The sequence below is a fragment of the Periplaneta americana genome, chromosome 6, assembly GCF_040183065.1.
Source record: "Periplaneta americana isolate PAMFEO1 chromosome 6, P.americana_PAMFEO1_priV1, whole genome shotgun sequence".
Lineage (NCBI taxonomy): Eukaryota > Metazoa > Arthropoda > Insecta > Blattodea > Blattidae > Periplaneta > Periplaneta americana.
The window spans coordinates 129,392,212-129,410,457 of record NC_091122.1 but is presented as its reverse complement, the minus strand read 5'-3'; the positions used below and the strand labels follow the sequence as shown (position 1 = coordinate 129,410,457).

The following is an 18,246-nucleotide window of genomic DNA, read 5'->3' as shown; positions in this document are numbered from 1 at the left end:
TCAAACGAGCGTTGAGCGACTTCCGCCGATTTTGGAATAGACACCGACGCACTTAGGTTAGTTTAGGTTTTTAAAGATGTTTAGGATTACTGTAAAACTGGCCTGTCTCCTATAGTGGGCGGGACATAAGTAACATTCACCCATAATTTTAATCAGAACATAGCAAAGAATCCTCTATCATATCATGAATGGCAAAAAACTGAGGTCCATTGAACCTGAAATAACACCTAAACGTATCATCATTCAAATCGAAACGAGTGTCCAAAACTCGCCCTTATTTTCCTAAGATACAATGTGATTTTCAGATATTTCTGGCTTTAATTTTAGGCCTACCTTTTCTTTTCATTAACAAAATATGTTCATGTAACTCCATTTTCTTATCATCTCAATACTCAGATTCAACATAGCGTTCGTACGTAATTTGTTAAGTATGACAATGTACTTGCAGGTTATATATTTAAGTACGACAATATACATAAATACATAACCTATAATATTTCCCCCAACGAGTCATTACTATAATCAGAAAAATGCTTTCTGCATGAAGGCATGCATAGATGATTATATAGCGAGGTGTGTTCTGTGATAGCGAGAACTCGCCAAGTGTGTGGAGGAAGGCTCTTCGCCTCTTTCTAGCAACACATTTCTCGCTGGCGAAAACTCTGCAAGTATGTTACGGACCTAAGGCCTAAGGCCCGTAACACACTTGCAGAGTTTTCGCCAGCGAGAAATGTGTTGCGAGAAAATTAAAAAATTGATAACATGGATTCAAATGGACGTCCACACACTGGAAGAGATTCTCCTCGAGGCAAAAGCCTCGCGCGAGTTTCTAACTGGAATCGGTAGCTCAGCGAATTTTCTTGACACATTTATCAAAGATGTTTGACATTTATACTCTTTATGACGATTGAATGTAGAAAAGGATATCACAGGTGGCGATGAATTGTATTGTTTTTATTTGAAAACGAGGAAAGATGAGTGATAATTGCAGTCAGAAACTTATCGAACTTGAACGATGTCACCCGTACGCCTATTTATATGATACACGGGATGAAAACTATAAAAACACGAAACTTAAAGAAGAAATCTGGAGACAAATATCAGATTATCTGAAAATAAATAGGGCTACATTTTATTTTGATGAGATTTAATAGTATTAATTAAATATTTGAAATAATGTATCTATGTCTTAACAGTTCACATAATTTTAATCAGAACATAGCAAAGAACCCTCTATCATATCATGAATGGCAAAAAACTGTGGCCCATTCAACCTGAAATAACGCCTAAACGTATCATAATTCAAATCAAAACCAGTGTCCAAAACTCGCCCTTATTTTCGTAAGATACAATGTGATTTTCACATATTTCTGGCTTTAATTTTAGGCCTACTTTTTCTTTTCATTAACAAAATATGTTCATATAACTCCATTTCCTCATCACCTGAATACTCAGATTCAACATAGCGTTCATAGGTAATTTGTAAAGTACGACAATATACTTACAGGTTTTATATTTAAGTACGACAATTTACGTAAATACATAACCTATAATATTTCCCCCAACGAGTCATTACTATAATCAGAAAAATGCTTTCTGCATGGAGGCAGTGCATAGATGATCATAGCGAGGTGTGATCTGTTATAGCGAGAACTCGCCGATGTGTGGAGGAGGCTCTTCGCCTCTTTCTCGCAACACATTTCTCGCTAGCGAAAACTCTTCAAGTGTGTTACGGGCCTTAGGTAGTATCTAACTCATTGGTTGTCTTCAAGTGTGTAACGGGCCTTACAGTCGCGGGAGGGGAAGCGACGTGTGCCACCTGTGAGCAAAGACTGGCTAAAGCGAGAAAATTGCTACAGCAAGTACTGATTGACATGGCTGCTTTAATATATCACTTGCTTCAATCAATGATTTCTATTTTGCATTGCCAAATATATACTGTATTTGTATTTATCGGCGTGGAACAAATCATAACGTCGCTATAAATTATATTATCCGCAAATGATTATTTTTTGCGTATAACACATTGTGAATTTCCCCATTTTCAGTTTTCAAAAATAATGAAACACTCCATCATGATCAAATTCGCTTTGGGAACTCGCGATCACCCTTATTCAGCAGGATAGAAAATTGCTTCATCAGCTCCTGTCCAGCGCGTCAGAGAGGGGAAGTAGTGAAATCGACGCTTGTATGATACAAACCTGTTTTTATATATCCGTAAGAGTAGCTTTAGCCTGCCCCCTGCACTGATGTCGGTGCTGTGTGAGGTGTATGCGTGTATAACACTTTTCGTTGTGGAATTAGAGTTTTCTTTTATGAACTACTAATTCGTATTATAGGCCTGTATAAACATACCTCGCTTCTCGCCAGTGGCGGCTCGTGGATATTGAATTCAGGGGGGCTGCATACTAAAATAAACCATGCAACTTACCTTATTTAAAGATTAGTTCCATGCGCCTTGTCTTGTAGGTTGCAAACTTTTGAATCATCCTCTTATTAAAATCCGATATGTCGTTTAACATATTCTTTACAATGGAAAACATAGCTAATGCGGTTAGTCTCTCTTCTTTCATCGTATTTCTAAGATAGGATTTCACTCTTTTCAAACACGAAAAGCAACGTTCTGGTTCAGAAGTTGTCATTGGTATAGTGATAGCTATGCGTAGTAGTTTCAAACTTCTGAAAATGAGGCGTGCAAGTTCTCAGATAAAAGAAACTGCAAGAGCTTGACTGCGTCACTGATATTTCTGAATTCTTATCTCTGATACAACACAGTGAGTTACGGTTTTAGTTTGTCTTTATCGAACATTAGAAAAAGCTTCGCACATACATTTAGGTCATTTTCAGGAAATGAGCTTTTGTAGCATTCAAATTTTTCTTGACACAGAAGAATGAACTGGAATCGATGTTACTTGTGTGATAATGAGTTCACACACTTCCTTGGCTGCCGCAACCCTTGTCTAAATCCCTTCGAACTTAGGACGCTTTTTAGGGTTTTCATTTTCACAGATCTCGCTGCTCAACTATGCACTGTTTCGTATTGCCTGTATGGCATTAACAAAGCTTGATATGCGGAGTCAGCCTCTGTAGCATAGTCGGTTGCGGGTTCGATCCCGGCTCAGGTCGATGGCATTTAATTGAGTTTAAATGAGACAGGCTCATGTCAGTAGATTTACTGGCATTTAAAAGAATCCTGCGAGACAAAATTCCGGCACGCCGTCGACGCTGATATAACTCCTGCAGTTGTGAGTGTCGTTAAATAAACCATAATTTAATTTTTTGTATCCAGATTTGGGCCTTAGTTGTTGTAGTTGGTTGTATATAAATTATTGTTAGTATTAATTATTAGTATTATTATTAATTGCATTTTTAATTAATAAGTTTATTATTGTCATTATTGAGTATAATTAGTTATCACTGCCACCGGGTATATATCCATTGCAGTGTGAATAAATACATACATACATATAATATATCTACATGATACATCAATAAATGAAAAAAAAAACTGAGTCAGAAATTGAATTCAGGATCTCCAAGAGTACACACCAGGGCGCTTGCCTCATTTCTTGTGATGTTGTTAGATGTTTCAGATTCCATTATGGTTTGAAAACATTCTAGCAATGGCTCCATCTTCTCATGAACAACATTTACTGTTCTTATTTTAAAACTCCATCTTGTTGCCCCAGCTGATGGAATTGTCTTTGAAACACATTAATCTAATACAGACTGAGTGGAGATCGAGAGAAGAAAGCAGGGATACTGGATAAATCAGCAAAAAATATGTTTAGCGGCTCTTTCCATTATGAGATTCAACTAATGGGCACTTAATTTCACATTTCTCCTGAATTGTTAAGGTGCTGAACTGAATAGACTGTAAATATTGTACAGAATTAAACATTGTTGCACTTGTTATACTCACAACATTAAAGAAAATGTATTTAAAACTGCGCGCTACTGACAAGCTGCTGCAAACTTTGCAGCTCCTGGAAAAACTGGATTTATGGCCAGAGGCAGCAGGGGAAGGGGTAAAACTAACGCGCAAAGCATCCGAGACGAGACTGGCAGCTCCAGGGGAGGAAGTGGCTTCACTCATAATCCTTGTCTCTGACTTCGCTCTGGCAGCACCAGGGGAGGATGTGACTTCACTAACGATTGCGTGGATGTCAATGAGAGCGAAATAAAAAAAAATCGAGCCGCTAAATAGAGTCTGTATAATAACTGTATTTCACAACATAAAACGAAACAAGAGCCACAAATGTCTGGGGGTGCTGCAGCTCCGCAGCCCCTCTTCGAAAGCCGCCCCTGCGCCTCGCTCTTCTTCTCAATTTATTTCTAATGTGTAGTATACGACTATGGCCCTCAAGCATTAATCATTTTTCGTTAAATATTATGTATAAAGTGAAATTTCATACTGACCTTTGTTAGATAATTAATGACTTCTACGAAGGATGGATCATGATCTTGCTCTTCTCGTAGCTTCTCCAAAGGATTTTTCTCGCCAGGTGGAGTTGGAACCTGTCGAATATTAAGAATAAATATGATCTTTCTGTCACATTTGTTACACTATGCTTACCGTACTGTAAGTATGCTAGTAAATGGAAAACGAATTTGCAAATCCATACAAAACACAGTTAGCTCACAGCTAAAACTCAATAGCGATTTTAAGAATTCATCTTCATAATATATAAAACGTTGTACGCATGCATAACATTATTTGGGGTCATTAGAATGAAACGGACAGATTTTCGCGTAACACTGACACAACTCCATCTTTGGATGCTATTAACCAATCGGTAATAATTGAAAGCCTGTAGCATAGTAATAATAATAATAATAATAATAATAATAATAAAAGGGCCTAATAATAATCATAACAATAATGGTTTTATTTAATCTGGAAGAGTTAAGGACATAGGATTTTTTCTGACATACAACCAGGAGTAAAACTTCGACACAAAGAACATTACAGTATAAATATAATAGTAACCCAAAAATTGAAGGATATAATAATAATAATAATAATAATAATAATAATAATAGTAAGTCAGTACAAATGAGACATATATATATATATATAACATATAGAAAGAAAGAAAAAAAGCATAATAAAATGTAAATGGTAAATCAAAATGAGTGAGACATATACATTATATAGAAATATGAAACAGTATGCATACTATTAAAAATATATTGAGGTACAAAGCATACAATAAACCAATTTTCAGGTGCACGCATGTACACACACACACATAAAACACACACAATTATAATGATATTTATTCTACAACTCGTATTTAGTGATGGGTCGCCAACACATCTCTGTACATAAATTATAAGTGGTACGAGTTCTTACACGGTAGACATAACAGGACAAACATTATAGCGAAAAATAATGAAAAGAAAAACATAAAATAAATATCATAACATGGCAGGCATGGTAGGAAAAAATAATGAAACAAAAAACATAAAATAAATATCATAACATGACAGACATTGTAGGGGAAAGAATGAAACGAAAAACATAATAGTACATTATGCAACGAGCCTATAATGACAGTAATTAAGACGCAAGTATGTTTGTTTATGAAACTCGCTTGCGCTCGTTTCATAATTTTCATACGAGCGTCTTAATTACCATTATAGGCAAGTTTCATACGACTTTTTATGCTCGACCATATTTCTAACTTTAAATTATTCAGAAGTATACATTTTATTTGTATCTGACAAGATCGGAAGTGACCTTGTTCATAGCTCTTGAATTGTGAGATGTGCGCAGATGCGAAAGTATTGATTTTTTTCCGAGGAACAATAATGTCATTGACCTTGATGTAATGCGGAGAATGTATAACCTGGAAATTGATTTAGAATTGAAAAACGAGATGACAAATTGAATTTATTTGAATATTATTTACATTTAACGCTAATTATTATAGTAACAGAACATAACCTTCTGCGACAGTATTGGATTTCCAGCCTCCGTGACGTTTCCCTCGTTATCTTTCGATTGCATATTCGAGAATAATCGAAAACCTGAACTTTAATGAATAGGTGTACTTTAATGACATGCATTAAAGTACTGATACCAGGTGTATAATTACTACATTTCGGCATGGTCGAGCATAATAGTACATTATGCAACGAGCCTATAATGATAGTAATTAAGAATCGAGTATGGATATTTATGAAACGAGCGCAAGCGAGTTTCATAATTTTCATACGAGCTTCTTAATTACCATTATAGGCAAGTTTCATACGACTTTTTATGCTCGACCATATTTCTAACTTGAAATTACCGGCATTCAGGTGTATACATTTTATTTGTAACTGACAAGATCGGAAGTGACCTTGTTCTAGGTCGTGAATTGTGAGATGTGCGCAGACGCGAAAGTATTGATTTTTTTTCCGAGGAACAATAATGTCATTGACCTTGACGTAGTCCCGTTAAACTTGATAATATTATAATATTATAACCTTGATTATTGAATTCGATATTGAAAAACGAGATGACAAATTGAATTTATTTGAATATTATTTACAATTAACACTAATTATTATAGTAACAGAACATAATCTTCTGCGACAGTATTGGATTTCCAGCCTCCGTGACTTTTCGCTAATTCTCTTTCGATTGCATATCAGAGAATAATCGATACTTGCGGTTTTATAACGGTACAAAGCTGACTTGTCATATACTGAACACATGTAAGCTGAGTTATCATTGGCTGAACACCTGTACTTTAATGAGTAGGTGTACTTTAATGACATGCATTAAAGGACTGCTACCAGATGTATAATTAGTACATTTCGGCATGGTCGAGCAGAAAATAAATATCATAATATGGCAGATATTTTAGGCGAAAATAATAAAACGAAAAACATAAAATAAATATCATTAGAATACCTAAATGTAGGAAATACGTGGAAACATACAGCACTTGTCATAGCAGTAAGTTAGTTTGGAAACTCGTCAGGAGACTCAGGAGACAGTTTCCTAACGTACAATAAATTAAAAAGATTTCGAGGTTAGGTAGCCCTTGATTTCAGGCGACAGAGAATTCCAGTGATGAGAAGGAACATGTTAAATTGTAAGTTAAAGACCGAAGACTTATTTATCTGAAAATTGTAATTCTATTGTCAAAATAAAGTGTACATCGTTTAAAAAATAACCGAAAAACGTGTAATACTTGTTCTAATTTTACAGACTTTCAATCGCTTTCTACGGTTAAACCGTAAAAGACGGATCCGGACATTCTGCGAGTGAAATAAAATGTTAATAAATGCGACCTTTTTAAAAATTCCAATTCGTTTTTCATCCATATCTTACGATTTGGGAGTTAGGACAATTTTTCTTTGATTTACGCAACTGGTCGTGGAGTGTGGCATTATATGGGGCAGAAACATGAACATTACGACGAAAGGGAGAAAAATTACTAGAAGTATTCGAATTGTGGATATGCAGAAGGTTAGAGCGTGTGTTATGGACAGACAGAATAAGAAACGTAGCTGTGTTGTAAAGAATGGGTGAAGGAAGAATAATATTGGAATAGAAAAAAGAGTTCGCTGGGTCACCGGCTAAGAAACTAGCTACTGAAAGATGGACTGGGAGGAATGGTAAACGTGAAAAAAAAAAAATCGGGGCGAAACAAGTACCAAATGATAGACAATATGGATCTATATAGTGGATAGGAATAAACTGATGGAGATCCTGAAGAAAATTGGCGTGGATTGGAAAATAGAGGAGGCTGTTCAGTAACCTTCAATTATGAAACAGCGAGTCGAAGTCAGGATAGGAGAAGAAATGTCAGAAGGAAGTGAAATGGGGAGAGGAGTACGACAAGGATGTCCTATATCACCTACCCTGTTCAATATCACTTGGAGGATTAGTGAAAAAGTGTTTTCAGAACATGGGAGGAGTGACAGTAGAGTGAATAAAGTGTTTAAGATTTGCTGATGATATGGCTTTGTTAACAGAAGAGGAGATGATACTAAGGATATGCTACTGAAGCTAAATGACATTTGTGAGCAGTATGGGTTGGATATACATACCAACAAGACGAATACCTTGGTCATAGAAAGAAAAGTAAAGAAGGTAAACTTGCATATTGTAAATGAGCAGTAGAGCAAGTGGAGAGCTTCAAATACTTGGGGTGTACTATATTCTTGGACTCTCACTTTGAGAGAGGAATAGAGGTTAAGGGTGTTTGAGAATAAGGTTCTCAGGAAAATATTTGGGGCTGAAAGGGATGAAGTTACAGGAGAATGGAGAAAGTTACACAACGCAGAACTGCATGCAGTATATGCTTCATCTGACATAATTAGGAACATTAAATCCAGACGTTTGAGGTGGGCAGGGCATGTAGCACGTATGGGCAAATCCAGAAATGCATATAGAGTGTTAGTTGGGAAGTCAGAGGGAAAAAGACTATTGGAGAGGCCAAGACGTAGATGGGAGGATAATATTGAAATTAATTTGAGGGTGGTGGATTATGATGATAGAGACTGGATTGATCTTGCACAGGATAGGGACCGATGGCGGTCTTATGTGAGGGCGACAATGAACCTGCGGGTTCCTTAAACGCCATTTGTAAGTAAGTACTATAAGCAGTAACATGAGCTGCTGCCAAGAAGTCAAAGAAGAATAGCAATGGCAAAGAAAGCTTTTAATAGAAAAGGAGCATCTTTTGCGGACCTCTGGAGAAAGAACTAAGGAAGAGACTAGTGAAGTACTTTGTGTGAAGTGTAGCATTATATGGGGTAGAACCATAGACATTACGACGAAGTGAAGATAAGCGAATAGAAGCATTTGAAATGTGGATATGGAGAAGGATGGAGTGTGTGAAATGGACAGAGTAAGAAACGAAACAGTGTTGGAAAGAGTGGATGAAGAAATAATGATGCTGAAAATGATTAGAAAGAAAAAAAGTAATTGGCTGGGTCACTGGTTGAGAAGAAATTGGCTTCTGAAGGATGAACTGGAAGGAATGGTGAACGGGAAAAGAGTTCGGAACAGAAGAAGATATCAGATGATAGACGACATTAAGTGGAAAGTTTTCTTTTTTTGGAAAGTTTTCTTTTCTCAATCGTACTATCAGGGACTGGAATGCTCTACCTGCAGACTTACTAAAGGCTTTACCAATAACCAAAAATGTATTTAAAAATAGGCTTAAGAACTTTATTAATAGAGGGTAATACATTATGCACACTATTTTGTGGTTTTACAAGTATAGTGAGTAAGCAGAGAAACATAGTGAATCTCCAGTGACTTATATTGGGTGTGCAATGTGTTGTAGTGAAGGCGCAGTGAGCTTAAAAGTAAATTCTGAGAGTTATAGTGGCAGAGAAATGGGATAGATTTATAGTGAACGGGTGTGAGTTATAGTGAACGTCCTAAATTGCTTGTAATGGGGTCTAGGTAGCGATTTGAGGTTAATATAGTAAGTACAATTCTACGGAATAATGAGGGTGTAATTGATGTTTTGTTATTTGAAATTTTGTATCAGTGAAGAAGTGTGTTGGGTCTGTGAAGTGTGTTGTGTCAGTGAAGTGTGTTTGTGTCAGTGAAGTTCTATAGTTTATAGTGGTTGTGCAAAGTATTTGAACAGTGAAATGTTTTTGAAGTGTTAGTGAAATCGGGATGGTGTCAGTGAAATGTTTCATAGTTCCAATGGAGTGAGTGAATTGATAACGAAATGAGTGTAGTGCTGAAAGGTACTTGTGCATGTATAAACATATCATATTGTATACTCGTGGTTTTAAGTTCGAACTTAGGGTTGAGATATAAATTAGATTTACTTTAATTAACTATATTATATTAAGTGATTCATTCAATTTAGGATGTTCCTTGTTAATATTATTATATATTGCTACTATTGTTTTATTATTAATATTATTAATTTATTATTAATTGTAATTATTGAGTGTAATTAGTTACCACTGCCACCGGGTATTTACCCATTTGCAGTGTGAATAAATACATACATACATTAAGATATATGGATATGGACCATATGAGGAGACAAAGAGGAAGGCAGAAAATAGGAAAGATTGGAGAATGCTGAGTTTGCAGTGAAGGACCTACCCTTAGGCAGAAAACTATGAACGAATGAAGTATACCGTCTTTGATTGACTAAAGCGTTAGACTACATATTAGGTCGGGTCTGCTTACCTGGATCTTGTTGAAAGCGACGCCGATGACTCGACCAGACGCCACCTCGACAGCGACTATGCAGGCGCCATCGTTGGCAGCCGTCCTGGCAAGACGTTCTGTTTGCGCTGATGCGCGCGGTCTCTCGTTCAGCCTCAGAGCTTTGGAGATGTTTTCGTGTGGGAAGAAGGATTCTCGCATGACTCCGATGGCTCCGGCAAGCTGGTCTTCTCGCATGCTCATCCACTCCAGAGTTCGATCCTCGCTGCGCGCCCACACTCTACCAGGCATTGTTACTGCAACCACATTATTTGTTCCATTTATTTAATTTTATTGAAACTATTACATCGTCTCTTAAGGAAAGGTCATTCGTTATTTCGTGAAACCAAATGCTTTCATGCGCCGTAGCCTGTAGTAAGAACCGTATGATGGGGGTGAGCTAGCTAGCTACAAGTGGAAGCGTAGCAAGAGAGGGAAGCTTTCCAGTAGACGTTCTTCTTCCCCTCACGTGCAGGTACGTTTCACGAGATAATCGCCTATATCAGTGTTGTCAAAGAAAGCGCATTCTTCTGACCTTGACGTCGTGCGCGGGCATCAAGCCCTAGGTATGGAAGAAGGAATAAGTAGTTTGTTGGACTAAGAAAACAGTGGTGCACAAACTTCAAACGGAACGTGAAATTTTATGTCGTTATTTTTATATGGCTTCTTTCTGTTTGATATTGTCTATATTGTCTGTAAAATTTGTTACTCTTCCTTTCATGTTATATATATTCCATCATTCTTGCTGAGATGAACTATTTGCGTACTCTTCTCACTGTTTGTTTGTTTATTTGTATCTTGGTTCACACTAAACTATGAATATTGCATGTTGCCATTATCACGGCTAAAGATAAACTCTATAGCCCTGTATTAAATAAATAAAAATATTGTCTGTAAAACAAAAGTAATAACACCAATTTCTTAATATTGCAGTTGTATTTTAAACGTTAATAACATAATGAAGAGTTAAGAAGGAATATTCACATTAATTCCATAGTAGTACAACTATACTGTACTAAGTGGATGAAAGATATCATTCATAAAGAAAGTGATATCCAAAAAAAAAAAAATAATAATAATAATATGACATGGTAAGTTGAAATTGATACTGATGGTATCTTTAGCCTTATTAAAGTAATCAATAAACTAATCAAAACAAAATTATAGTACAAAGCAAAGTTACCTAAGTACTGTATATGTTTTAAGTGTAATTAATATTACATAACAAAACTCTTATCGCATTATGCTTTTAAGGTGATATTGGTGTGCAACTTCCTATCATCAGAATATTAAATCATTTTCTCGAAACCTACTGAAGCTATAGAGCTGACACTTTTACAACACATGGGCATATATCTTTTGTATATGATATAACAGTAGTTGCTTTGTTAATTGTTGTCCTTAAAAACATTTTCCATGTGAATATTTTCCAAATTTGTTATACACTATCTTCAGTAATACGTATTTACGGTATATTAGATTTACGAAAACATTGTTTCAGTACCTGTTAGACTACTAAATAAATGGGCCTATATCTGAAAATTTCACTTTTCTATAAAAATAAAATTGAGAAAATATTCTCTTTGAATTAAAAAAAATCAAACTTGTGAAAAATCAGCATTAAAATTAAAACTTACATCCTTATAATGCACTTATACTTCTCAGACAAATCTAAAAATTAACATGAATACAGTTTTAATAAGTTCTCCTCCCTTTATCCATTGAACCAGAGTGGTCATCCATGAATATAGCTCGACCAAGCGGCATATACTACCTCCTTCGTCTGTCTCATTTCTTTCCATTGTAAAGCGCTCAGGCTCTTCTCAGCTCTAAAGCGTGTGCTTGCACCTATGGGCATCAATTGACTTGACTGGCCTGTATTATCAGTTTTTAAGTTTGGTGTTTTGTAAGATGTTAGTGATTTTATTTATTTGGATAATGCAATTTACAGAGCGCTATGGTTATTATTGCATGTTGTCACGTGACGTCGTCAATGATACGAAGAATATAAAATGGAAGTGATAAAGTTTGAGATTAGAATCCTTCCAAAACATTACTGGAACGAAGATTATAAAACGCTACGGTGGACGGATCGAAGAATATGTGAAGTCGAGGGTGAAGGTGTCGTTAGTGAGCGTGTAGTACAATACAATGATAGTTCCAGCGTTTTAATATTGGGGAAAGAGACATTAAACATTTACAACAATTAAGGTAGGGAATATTCAGAATACACGCAGAGTTTTGGAACATAATTCAGAAAAGGTACTCGTAAGTTGTCAGAAGAACTTGGTTTTCAAAAAAATGAAATATATCGCTATATTAAGACGCTTAGAAAATCGTACAGAAATTGTACATCTGTAACTCATGAATTATTTAAATTGGTTATTTTACGATGCTTTATCGACTGCTAGGGTTATCTAGTGTCTGAATGAAATGAAGATAATGTCAGCGAAATGAGTCCAGGGTCGAGTGCAGAAAGTTACCCAGTATTCGCTGTTGCTGGGTTGAGGGAAAATTCCGGAAAAAAAAAAAAAAACTCAGGCAGGTAACTTGTTGATACCTGAAACGGGATCAACGCAGAGTGGATATCTGTCGTTAGCTTATCGTTAATTTAATGTATAATAGATTTATCAAGAAAATTGTCTTATTACCACAACGCTGATACCTCGAAACAGTGCGTCGATTCCTGTATGCCTACCAAAGTAGGACGCCTGCTTATTTTTCGTTTCTTGTCTAATATTTTTATTCCATAGTATCCCATGACGTGATTTCGTTGCTTACTTGTCCATTGCAATTGTATTTTCTAAATCCTTATCACATGTATCCAACACATTTATTATTGTGTCGAGATATACAAGGTGTTAAAAAAATATCCAATATTTTAGGAGGTGATAGTATGCATCAAAACAGGAAAAAAATGTCTAATAAACATGGGTTCTACAATACATATTTTCTGAGATCTGAACACTTGTTCATAGGAGGTGCTCAATGTGACGTTCATTTATGCAATGCATTTTTCTGTCTTACAATACAGCAGACTACCAGATAATCATACCGTAGTTGATGGAATACTGATACGTCGAAAGGAATACTGAAAACAAAAATTTCGTTTCAGATATGAGCAGGCTTCAGCAGAGATGGTGTTGTGAATTTTCGGGAGGAAATTAAACACAGAATACATATGGGAAATACCTCTTATTATTATCATCCAGTCTGCTGCCAAAAAATGTGAAAGTTAGAATTTATAAAACAGTTATATTACCGGTTGTTCTTTATGGTTGTAAAACTTGGACTCTCACTTTGAGAGAGGAACATAGGTTAAGGATGTTTGAGAATAAGGTGCTTAGGAAAATATTTGGGGCTAAGAGGGATGAAGTAACAGGAGAATGGAGAAAGTTACACAACACAGAACTGCACGCATTGTATTCTTCACCTGACATAATTAGGAACATTAAATCCAGACGTTTGAGATGGGCAGGGCATGTAGAACGTATGGGCGAATCAAGAAATGCATATAGAGTGCTAGTTGGGAGGCCGGAGGGAAAAAGACCTTTAGGGAGGCCGAGACATAGATGGGAAGATAATATTAAAATGGATTTGAGGGAGGTGGGATATGATGGTAGAGACTGGATTAATCTTGCATAGGATAGGGACCGATGGCGGGCTTATGTGAGGCCGGCAATGAACCTCCGGGTTCCTTAAAAGCCAGTTAGTAAGTAAGTAAGTAAGTATATGTTGGCTGATGAAAATCCCCATGCAGTTGAAGATATAAGGCATCAGCACCGATTCTCAATCAACGTATGAGCAGGCGTTCTTGGTGATAGATTAAGGGCCATACGTGCTACCACAGAAATTAACTGGGGCTTGTTATCAGAATTAACGTATTGCCTACCTTGCTGGAGTATGTGCCATGTCAGCAAAGACTACAGATGTGGTTCATGCATGATGGCACACCAGCACATTTTCTCCGCAATGTGCGTGAATACCTGACGCTGACGTTTCAAGACCGCTGGATTGATCGGGGAGGCCCCACACCTTGGCATGTTCGTTCCCCAAACCTAAATTCCCTAGACTTTTGGTTATCAAGAACAACCAGGTCAATTTGAATGAGTGCGTGATTCCTTACACCGAAGGGCAGAGGAATGCATTGTCATGAATGGACATCACATTGAGCACATCCTACCAACAAGTGTTCAGATCTCAGAAAGTACGTGTTGTAGGACCCATGTTTATTAGACATTATTTTCTTGTTTTGATGCATACTAGCACTTCGTAAAATATTGGATACTTTTTTAACACCCTGTATAAAGTTGTTACATGATTTAATTATTTCAGAATATAGTGTAATGTCAACGTTTTCTCCGCCGATGTACATATATTCAGTTTTACTAAAGTTTATAAATATATTTTGGCATTATTATTGCTATAAAATATCATAGAAAAATAATATTAAAACACCACAATTCACGAGTAGTAAATTTTTGTGAAAATGATATACATCTAACCTATATACTTACTTACTTACAAATGGCTTTTAAGGAACCCGAAGGTTCATTGCCGCCCTCACATAAGCCCGCCATCGGTCCCTATCCTATGCAAGATTAATCCAGTCTCTATCATCATACCCCACCTCCCTCAAATTAATTTCAATATTATCCTCCCATATACGTCTTGGCCTCTCCAATAGTCTTTTTCCCTCCGGTCTCCCAACTAACACTCTATATGCATTTCTGGATTCGCCCATACGTGCTACATGCCCTGCCCATCTCAAACGTCTGGATTTTAAGTTCCTAATTATGTCAGGTGAAGAATACAATGCGTGCAGTTCTGTGTTGTGTAACTTTCTCCATTCTCCTGTAACTTCATCCCTTTTAGCCCCAAATATTTTCCTAAGCACCTTATTCTCAAACACCCTTAACCTATGTTCCTCTCTCAGAGTGAGAGTCCAAGTTTCACAACCATACAGAAGAACCGGTAATATAACTGTTTTATAAATTGTAACTTTCAGATTTTTGGACAGCAGACTGGATGATAAGAGCTTCTCAACCGAATAATAACACGCATTTCCCATATTTATTCTGCGTTTAATTTCCTCTCGAGTGTCATTTATATTTGTTACTGTTACTCCAAAATATTTGAATTTTTCCACCTCTTCGAAGGATGAATCTCCAATTTTTATATTTCCATTTCGTACAATATTCTGGTCACGAGACATCTAGCCTATATAAGCCGTACAATTTATAAATTAAGCAAAGTCTCTTTTATTTTTTAGAATCGTAAACAATGGCGTTTTGTTTTCATTCGAGAAAAAAATAGGCCTATAGTAAGTTATAATGAGTATTGTCTCACCCATTATGATAAAGGACTTCATGCGTAAAGGGTAACATAGAAAGTATGTAGCCTACTATCTTCGTGATATGCACTTCTGTTTTCGCATGCATTCTGAAACCTTTTTTTTATGCCTAGGAAGCTACTGGATTCGAGAATATGTAAATTATTTATGCCTCAGCGCCAATCGTTCAGCTTCATAGCGGGTGGTCGTGTCGCTTGATTAGACGACACCCCACCCTGACGACTGGAGCTGCGAAGCCTGTCTAGGTCATAAACAGGAAGTTTGAAGCTTAGAGTAAAATCCTTTTCTAGTTGTTGTTTGCTATGTGTTTTAACTTCATTTTTTTTTTTTTGGATGCTTAATATTCTTTCTCTTCAGGATACTGTAGATACGATGTTCTTCTAAAATCCTTTTCAACCGAAGTTAATCGATGTAATTTTGTTAATTTTTTACTTTCCAAACTTTACAATGGTAAGTACTATACCTTCTATTTGACATTTTACCGTGAATATTATATTTTTTTGTAGTATTCTTGTCTGACAGCACTCAATGCGAAAGTAATATGAGATAAAGCTAAATAGAAACAAGACGAAAACTATGGTGATCGGAAGAAAAATAAACAAGATAAACGTGAAAATTCGAAATCGGACAGTAGAACAAGTGGATAGCTTCAAATACTTTGGGTGCATTAGGGTACGTACACATTGGAGCGACGATGAACGATAAAAGAAGCAGCGATGCTATATCAGAGAGAATTGAAGCATGCATTGTTATTCAAGTGTGCATATTGGAGTAACGATAAAAGCGAAGATACACGATAAAAGCAACGAAAAAGGAAAATTCCATTTCCTTCGCTCTTGTCGTTCATATGATCTCTAAGATATTAATATATATACTAACCGGTGGTTATCAATATATCCTAGTATTAATCGATTTATGATTATTTCGGCATATTAAATTAATTATCATGGGTACCTTGGGTTTATTTGTGTATTATCCTATGTATTTTCAGCTATTGTGAGAAATCTATTGCTGGGATACGGAAAATGAGGAGAATGCTTTAGTAGAGTTGTAGAATCTTATATGCGTCTTAATAAAATTGTCCATCGTAAATTATTAGCAGTTTCAATGTTTCATTCGATGTTGGTTGTGGGGAAATAAACTAACTCCTTATAGCAGCAAATGAAATGACCTGCTATTCTCCCTACAACAAAATGATAAGTTATGCTTGGCAGCGATCACAGATCTCATCGATTAGATAAACCGAAGGAACATGAAATTAATTTTGATGTAACTTAAAGAAGCAGCTAAAGTAGGAAGCATAACTCAATTAGGCTACAATTACTAATAAAATTATTATTCTTTTATAGTACTGAATACAGCCTAGAAAATGACAGAATCACACATATAAATATCTACACCGCAACCGTCATTAAATATCTGAAAAAGACCCACACCACTTGATTAATACTTATAATCTTTTTGCTGTAAGAAAAATCCTAATATAAACAATAGCACGTGACTGAAGTGAGGCTTCATTGGCCGCTGTTTGGCGCCATAGATTCTCAGTACGTGTTCCCGCCTACTGTTGTAACTGTGGTTGTACAGGGACATTATTTTATTTTTACTTCAATTTTTATTGTACCTGCGTTTCTAAATGTACTTGACTCCCACCCCTTTCACTAATGTCCTTCCTAACGCCAGTTACACAAACTTACGGCCGCTGTTGCTAGCAATGAAATAAACAATACAGGGTACAGTGTGTTTCAGAAATATGTTGCATTTTCTATAGAAGAAAAAGCTTATATTATTGAAGTTTATTTTTACACAAGTATGGTGTGTAGCATAACTGAATTTATCTGTGTGGACTGAGCACAAGTGAAGATTAGAGTTACCGAAAGTACGGTACCCTATAATATGGTACGGTACTTAACAGCATTATTTAAACAAGAGTTTTGTTTTACTATTTGTAGGTATGAAGGACGATGATGGAAACTGGAATTACAATATAACCGAACGTGAACAACAGTTTTTCTTTTTTCCCCCACAATTTCCTGATTATATCATTACGGAATACTTTCGTAGAAATGTCATTAATCTGATAGATAAATTTAGAGCAACAGAGTGTACAGAAAGGAAGAAAAGTGTAAGATGGTCAACAAAGGTGACAGAAGATGCTGTAGAAGATGCTAGAGAAAGGATGGAGCGAGGTCGTAATAAGTCTGTCAAGAAGTTAGCTGTAGAAATTGGGGTTCCTTACGAAAGTGCTCACAAAATTCTCAGGAATAAATTAGGTTAGTAATATGCTGAATAAAGTAGACATTACATAATGTATATAACCGCCTGAAGATTTGAGTTTGTGAAAAAAATTGTTACTATGCTACTGTTTTTTTTGTAAAATACTGTAAAGTAATGACCAAACTGAAAATCGTAATACTATATTTCCCTGTAACATAAATGGATACATTACTTTTCTCTCCTCCTATAGCTAGTAAAATGATTTGTTTACATATTACACTGGCAACTCCAAACTCCTGAAATGGAAGGGGGTGTAACAGTGTTTCCGAGTATAGCCAGGTTAATGTTAAAAATGTTAGTAAAAATAAAGTGATGTCCCTGTACATTCTGTTTCATGTTAAACATTTCCGTTACTAGTCAAGTTGGCCTAACCTCACTACTATGCTTAGGAAATATTTCCTTTATAATTACTCTAATTAAAACTCACATA

The 18,246-nt window shown here is 36.0% G+C and overlaps 1 protein-coding gene across 1 annotated transcript in view; it reads right to left on the bottom strand.

Moving 5' to 3' along the window:
* The window catches only part of LOC138701730 (uncharacterized), a 48,977-nt gene that overhangs the window by 7,585 nt on the left and 23,146 nt on the right, over window positions 1–18,246 (bottom strand). Inside the window, exons 2-3 of the mRNA XM_069828944.1 lie at window positions 10,169–10,443; window positions 4,420–4,518 (exon numbers count right to left, since the gene is read on the bottom strand). Coding sequence (XP_069685045.1) covers window positions 4,420–4,518; window positions 10,169–10,438 — 369 coding nt within the window. The 5' untranslated portion in view covers window positions 10,439–10,443. The remainder of the gene's footprint in view (window positions 1–4,419; window positions 4,519–10,168; window positions 10,444–18,246) is intronic.